Here is a 6,966-nt window from a genome sequence, read left to right on the forward strand (position 1 = left end):
CCAGGCCTAAAGCCCTCGCCCGCCCATCCGAGAATCCCCAACACATCTGCCCTCACCTAGGGCAGAGGAGGAGTAAATTCAGCGCCCCTCCCTGCCTCCCAAAAGACCTGCACACATCACACACACACACACACACACACACACACACCTTCGCTCCCCGGCCGACGCTCTAGTCTTTTCATTGCCCTCGCAATCCTTGAGAGGCCGCCACCTCCCAGGGCCAGGGCATTTTATCTCCAGTCTAGTAGGTCCCTGGGGTGGGGCCAGGACTGCAATGAGGGTAACCGGGACCTCTATTCCCAATATTCCCCAGCTTCCTTTCCCCCAGTCTCCTGATACCTCCAGGGTTCCCTGCATCCCCGCCCCCAGAGGAAATCCATCTCTATTTTACTGCTGGGGGGCTGAGATGAGGGGGGGAGTGTCAGCGGAAGCCCCGGGTTATAATTAGCCCCTTTCCTCGGGTTTCCTAATTAATCCTCCTCTCCTGCTACCCCAGCCCCACCTCCGCGGCTCAGAACCTCGCCAGGGATCCCGCAGGCTTCAGAGGACTGCGAGAGGGGCGGAGGGGTGGAGGGGTGGGGGGATTTCCGTCCTGATCTGGGGAATTTTGATCCTTGGATGGAAATACCGGAACAGCAGCAGCTGCTGTCCCCAAAATAGAGGCCGGCTGGCCGTCCGTTCCCCTCTCCCCTACGCCTACCCCACCCCCTCTCCAGGCTCTGGGGACCACTGGACTCGTTAGTAACCCGGGCGTCCGGTGTCCTCCTCAGACTCCTAACCCTTGTGCCCTTGCTGAAAGCCGAGAGTCCCCTACCCTTTCTGGCTCTGGGGCCGGGGGAGGGGAGAAGGGGGAAAGGGTGAGGAGATGGGGAGTGGGGGGAAAGTAGGAGGATGCACTTTTGTCCGTGGCTGCGTCTGACCCTTGCCGGCTGGGTACTGGAACTGCAGTCCTAGTGCAGAGTACAGGGAAAGTGGGGAGGGCGGGGAAGTGGGAAGCAGGTCACCGAGGGCAGCTGGTTCTGGGGAAGAGGAAAGAGCAAAGCAGCTGACAGGAACCAGCACTGAGTTAGGCTTCTGTGACAGGGACCAGAACAGGTCAGGGCAAGGCTAGGGAGTGGGCAGGAGTTTGAAGCAGCCCTAAGTTTCAGGCTCCTGGCCCCACCTCAGGACTCCTGTCCTCAGGGCAATTACATGAGAGTCTTTTCTCTCTGCTACGGGCCCCCAACTTCCCTAAACTCTCTCTGGCCCCACCCTCCCTGGGCTGTGGCTTTGGGTAGCATATTGCCCCTCCACTGCTTCATCTGGTGCTACACAACCCAAAGAGGAAGGTAACTAGACCTTCAGAGCCTGAGGCCAATGTTCTGGTTCTATCAGTTTGCCCCTCCTCTTCTGTCGCTTCAAGATAACTGCTTTAACAAAATCCTAACCACCCTTTTGCTTTCTGACTTTCTCCGCCCCCCCCCCCTTCCCTCCTTGGCTATCTCACCTCCTGTCCTTCTTTACCCTTGTAGGCACCAGGATGGCCACTGGACTCTCTTTACTGAATCTCCACAGTCCTTCCCCACCCCTTCTCCTCTTCCTCTTTCTCCTGGGCAGGGGGCTAGAGGCTGAAACCACTGAGGATCCTGACCTGCTGGTGACAGTAAAGGGGGGAAAGCTTCGTGGGATCCAACTCAGTGCCCCAGGGGGTCCTGTTTCTGCCTTTCTGGGAATCCCTTTTGCTGAGCCCCCAGTGGGACCTAGGCGTTTCTTGCCTCCAGAACCCAAACGGGCATGGAATGGGGTCTTAGATGCCACATCCTTTCCTCATGTCTGCTACCAATATGTGGACAACCTGTATCCAGGTTTCCAAGGGTCTGAAATGTGGAACCCTAACCGAGAGCTAAGTGAGGACTGCCTATATCTCAATGTGTGGACACCCTCCCCCCGACCAGTGGTTCCTGCACCAGTCCTGGTCTGGATCTATGGGGGTGGCTTCTACAGTGGGGCCACCTCCCTTGATGTGTATGATGGACGATTCCTGGCTAGAGTTGAGGGCGCTGTGCTCGTTTCCATGAATTATCGGGTTGGTGCCTTTGGCTTCCTGGCACTGCCAGGGAGCCGGGAAGCACCAGGCAACGTGGGGCTGCTGGACCAGCGCCTAGCAATGCAATGGGTGAAGGACAACGTGGCAGCCTTCGGAGGGGACCCAAGGTCAGTGACACTCTTTGGGGAGAGTGCTGGAGCTGCCTCTATAGGCATGCACCTGCTTTCACCTCCAAGCCGTGGACTCTTCCATAGGGCAGTGTTGCAAAGTGGGACTCCCAATGGACCCTGGGCCACTGTGGGGGCAGGTGAGGCTCGTCGTCGAGCCACCCTGCTGGCCCGGTTGGTGGGGTGTCCCACCGGCAGCAATGACACAGAGTTGGTGGTTTGCCTGAGGACCCGTCCAGCCCAGGACCTTGTGGACCAGGAATGGCAAGTGCTGCCCCAAGAAAGTGTCTTCAGATTCTCATTCGTTCCTGTTGTGGATGGAGACTTCCTCAGTGATACACCTGAGGCCCTCATCAATGCTGGGGACTTTCATGGCCTACAGGTAATTGTGATTTCTGAGTCCTCATTCATTAATCCCCCAAATTCACAAATCCTTTTTCACTTCCCATTTCACTTGGCCTACCCTTAAGCAAACCTAGATCTAAGAGTAGCATGGAGGGAAATCATAACTGTGAATGTGAATGGGATGAACTCACCCATAAAACAAAAGCAGATAGCTGAGAAGGTTAAAAACCAGAATCCCACAATATATTGTCTAGAACAGTGATGGGCAAACTTTTTAAAGAGGGTGCCAAAGGAAAGGAAATGCTGTCTGTCAGTCTGTTTCTAAGGCAACTCTTTCGAAGTTTCATTGTATTGTATCCTACTCATTGTATTCATCAGATTAGGAACAATTTCCTGCAGCTCGGCCAGGATAGGACATTTCAGGCCTTCCCCCCCCCCTCCCAATCTGGCCCACAGGCTGTAGTTTGCCCATCACTGGTCTAGAAGAAACCCATTTAAAGCAAGAAGACAAACACAGAGTAAAGATAAGGGACTAAAGCAGAATCTATTATGCTTTTATTGAACTAAAAAAGAGCAAAATCTTAAAAAGGTTCTCTTTAAACTCTCTTTCCCTATTTGCCTTGGTCTCTTTTTTCATTTCTCTCCCCTCTCTTGGTTCCATTTTTTCTGTGTCTGTCTCTCTGTGCCTGACTTTTTTCTGCCTCTTTACTTTTCTTTGTCCTGTTTTCCCCAGGTGTTGGTAGGTGTAGTACAGGATGAGGGCTCCTATTTCCTGGTTTATGGGGCCCCTGGCTTCAGCAAGGATAATGAATCTCTGATCAACCGAGCCCAGTTCCTGGCAGGTGTGCAGGTTGGGGTCCCTCAAGCAAGCGAGCTGGCAGCAGAGGCTGTCGTACTACACTACACAGACTGGCTACATCCTGATGACCCTGCACGGCTTCGTGAGGCCTTGGGTGATGTTGTGGGTGACCACAACGTAGTATGTCCTGTGGCCCAGCTAGCAGGAGGACTTGCTTCACAGGGTGCCCGTGTTTATGTTTATGTCTTTGACCATCGAGCTTCTACGATGTCCTGGCCCCTCTGGATGGGTGTTCCCCATGGCTATGAGATTGAATTTATATTTGGCCTTCCCCTTGAACCAACACTCAACTACACTGGTCCTGAGCGAGTTCTTGCCCGACGCCTGATGAGATACTGGGCCAACTTTGCCCGTACAGGGTCAGTTGAGTTGGGAGAGTGATGGATGATTCAGATGAGATACAGGCAAGGAGAGAGAAAGACGAGGAAACTTAAGGAAGAGGGTTACAAACAATAAAGGGGACATTGAAACTGAAGGAGAATAGATGAGACAGGAAGATGAGAGGAGTAACCAGGGTGAAAGAATTACTTGAAACTGTGGGAAAGAAGCAAAGAGATGACATGGAGGCAATGGGAGAAAGAGTTAGAGAGGGGGCAGAGGAGAAATGGGGAGGCTAAAGGATCTGTAAACGAAAGGTTCAACCACCTCATTTTACAGATGAAAGAACTGAAGTCCACAGAAAGAACTGCTTTTGCCCACACGGCAAAATAACAAGTAGCAGGGCTGGGATTTGAACCCAGATCCTAATTGCAGATCAAAAGCTCTCCAATGCATCTCTTTAAAGGAGGGGAGGAGAGAATGGGGAGGAGAAAAGGCCTGCAGTCAATCAATAAAGCAATTGATGTCTGCTCTTGGCAGACTACTACATAGAGGGAATGGGGACACCAAAGGAAGAAGTAGGGTCAAGTACAGAGGGAAAGGGAGGCGGCGCAGCTGCCGGGGAATCTGGCTCTGACTCTGCCTTCCCTCTTCCCCCAGCGATCCCAATGAGCCCCGGGAGCGTGAATCCCCGCGCTGGCCTCCCTACACTGCTGGGGCTCAGCAATATGTAAGCCTCAACCTGCGGCCACTAGAAGTGAGGCGAGGGCTGCGCGCGCAGGCCTGCGCCTTCTGGAATCGATTTTTGCCGAAGTTGCTCAGCGCCACCGGTACGCCCCGGGATAAGAAGGGGGCGGGGAGGAGGGAAGGGTAGAAAGGTAGAAAGCACATGGGGCGTGTCCAGAGAGAGAGGGAGGGAGGGAGGGAGAAAGGGAGGGAAGGAGGGAGGGAGGGGGAGAGAGAGAGAGAGAGAGAGAGAGTGAGTGAGAGTGTGTGTGTGTGTGTGTGTGTGTGTGTGTGTGTGTGTGTGTGTGTGTGTTGGGAAGGATGCAAAGCAATCTCGTCGCCCCATATCTCAGCCCATCACGGTATATAACCCCGTTCTCTTCTTCCTCCTCCCTTCCCTAGTCTGGGATGCCCATTGCGCTCGCCCCAGCCCGGCCGGAGGTGGGGCTGCCCCAGGGCGCAACCTTGGCCGCTATCTCCTCCTCCCGCTCCTCCTCTTGTTGCTCAGATAACCCTCCCGACACTCCCTCCCCAAGATCGGGTGACTGCGACTCTCCGGAGCGGCCACTGGGAGGGGCCCCAGTGTCAGGGCGCTCCAGATTCAGCGCCTCTCTACCCCGCCCCGCGTGAGCTCTCCGCGGAGAGCTCCAGATTGGACGTTTTGGGGGTATCCCTCTTAGGGACAGGGAGCATTTGTTGTTTACATGGAAAAGGCAAATATTTTTCTATAGAATAATACATCGCCTCATGAGCATGAATTCGCAGGGGAGGTGGGGGCTCCTGGGCGTTTCAACACCACAACCCGCCCTTAACTGGACAGCTTTCTCAACTGTTCTCTTTTCTCCTCCCTCCTCTTCTGCCGCCCCTTACCCCCTTCATCTCCGTCCTGGCTATTCATTGCTTCTGTTGCATTTTTCCCGCTTTCATCCGTGCTCCCCTGTTTCTTCTCCCCGCTCCCAATGTCTTCCCCTACTCCCGTGTGCCTCGGGAACCCTCCGCCTCTGCCACCCAACCCGGGCGGCCCCTGCAGATAGTCTGGATGAGGCGGAACGCCAGTGGAAGGCGGAGTTCCACCGCTGGAGCTCCTACATGGTGCACTGGAAGAACCAGTTCGACCATTACAGCAAACAGGAGCGCTGCTCAGACCTGTGAAAGGGGAACGAGACCCTTGGATCCTCCCTCGCCACTCCAGGAAGCCGGCCTCCCCCCTCTCTCCACGGCCCCGCCCCAGTCCTACAGCTGTACATACTATTTATTTCAGGGCTGGGCTATAACACGGATAAAGCCGCGGGGCTGGCCCCACCCTCTAGGGCTCTCTCCGCCCCCTGCATGTCCGGGGCCGAGTACCCTACCCCTGCGGTGCCTTCGCCCCTCCGGGCCGCCAATAAACTTAGTCACAGAGCACGTGTGAGACTGGTGGGGGGCGGGGCAGGGCAGGCAAAACCTCCGGGGGTCGGGAGATTAGGTGAGCGCAGCAATGGCACCCACGTCATTGTGGGCGGGTCCCGGGCAGAACCTTAAAGGATTAATGTAAGAGGCGGCCCAATGCACCGTGGGAAAGCTTAAATGAGAGCCGCTATCAGTCAGCTCCATCGCTGAACTGCAAGTGGAACGTTTCTAGAGGCCTTGTCCTCCCCCAGAGCCAGCTGCATAGAAGCAGAGTGGGGCAGCGAGAGATAGTCGGGAAAACTAAGGTAATTTCCATCTGGCCCTGGTTAGAGAAGGAAAAGGGGGGCCCTCCCTGCAGACCATGAAGTTTACTAAGTCCAGCTCCCCACTCATCTATGCCCAAAGCCCCCAAACCCTCGAATGTGCAAAGTCAAATCTCTTGCTCTACATATGACAACTAGGATATGCTTTTGGATATGTGCCCTGGGCCCAACCTGCCTCATCTTAGCCTCTAAGCCCTCTTGAACATGTGTAATCTGCAAGATTAACAAGGGTTGGGCCTGTGGCTGTGATACAAGTCACTGTAACTAGTTGTTCCTGGCCTGATAAACAGGCTCAGTACCAGACCAGAAGGCCCTGTAGACTGTAATAGAGATGTGGAAAAGGACCTATAGAATGCTTTCAAAGATCAGAAAGAGACCTTTCCACTTCATAGGAAGTGTGTAGTGGGGAGAGGGCAAGGAAGCTCCAACAGAGAACTGTGGATGTGGGGGTCAGGGCAGTATATGGGGGTAAAGAACAAAATGTGCTGATATTGGCTTATAGCTGCCAGGAAGCTCAGGAACCATGAATGGGTCACAAGTAGTTGTTTGGGTTAGCTGGCAAGAAGTAGGCACAGCTTTTGACTCCAATTCCTTCTACAAACTGAGAATTTAGGACTCCAGAACAAGGAGAAAGCCTGACCAAGAGGGTGAGATAAAATGACTGGGACTCCATCTCTACTTAGCCTTCAGACACTTGGTACTCATGAAAACAGTAGACACTAGTCATTAAAGGAATATTACTGCTAGATGTGATTATTCATCCCAACTTCAAAAGGATGAGGTCAATAAATACAAAAGGTTCTGAGCACCTGA

General features: G+C 53.9%; 1 protein-coding gene across 3 annotated transcripts; it reads left to right on the plus strand.

Annotated features, from left to right (window-relative positions):
- Window positions 1-1,332: 1,332 nt before the first annotated feature.
- Window positions 1,333-6,958, plus strand: ACHE (acetylcholinesterase (Cartwright blood group)). Of its 3 annotated transcripts, none has more exons than XM_044673420.1 (4): window positions 1,333-2,575; window positions 3,272-3,756; window positions 4,376-4,545; window positions 4,844-5,464. In XM_044673420.1, the coding sequence occupies exons 1-4, from the start codon at window positions 1,520-1,522 to the stop codon at window positions 4,951-4,953; spliced, it is 1,821 nt and encodes a 606-aa protein (XP_044529355.1). In that variant the 5' UTR covers window positions 1,333-1,519; the 3' UTR covers window positions 4,954-5,464. The 3 variants fall into 3 exon arrangements, with proteins under 3 accessions (XP_044529355.1, XP_044529354.1, XP_044529356.1); XM_044673419.1 differs by lacking the exon at window positions 4,844-5,464 and adding an exon at window positions 5,472-6,958 and having other exon boundaries at window positions 1,336-2,575; XM_044673421.1 differs by lacking the exon at window positions 4,844-5,464 and adding an exon at window positions 5,472-6,958 and having other exon boundaries at window positions 1,337-2,575; window positions 3,536-3,756.
- Window positions 6,959-6,966: the final 8 nt, after the last annotated feature.

This window comes from Gracilinanus agilis, chromosome 4 (assembly GCF_016433145.1).
Source record: "Gracilinanus agilis isolate LMUSP501 chromosome 4, AgileGrace, whole genome shotgun sequence".
NCBI lineage: Eukaryota > Metazoa > Chordata > Mammalia > Didelphimorphia > Didelphidae > Gracilinanus > Gracilinanus agilis.

Excerpts from the sequence above, each read along its gene's own strand:
- ACHE (XM_044673419.1), top strand. The coding sequence starts at position 1,520 with ATGGCCACTGGACTCTCTTTACTGAATCTCCACAGTCCTTCCCCACCC. Across the intron at positions 2,576-3,271 it reads GGGACTTTCATGGCCTACAG|GTGTTGGTAGGTGTAGTACA; the intron begins GTAATTGTGATT and ends TGTTTTCCCCAG. Across the intron at positions 4,546-5,471 it reads GAAGTTGCTCAGCGCCACCG|ATAGTCTGGATGAGGCGGAA; the intron begins GTACGCCCCGGG and ends CGGCCCCTGCAG.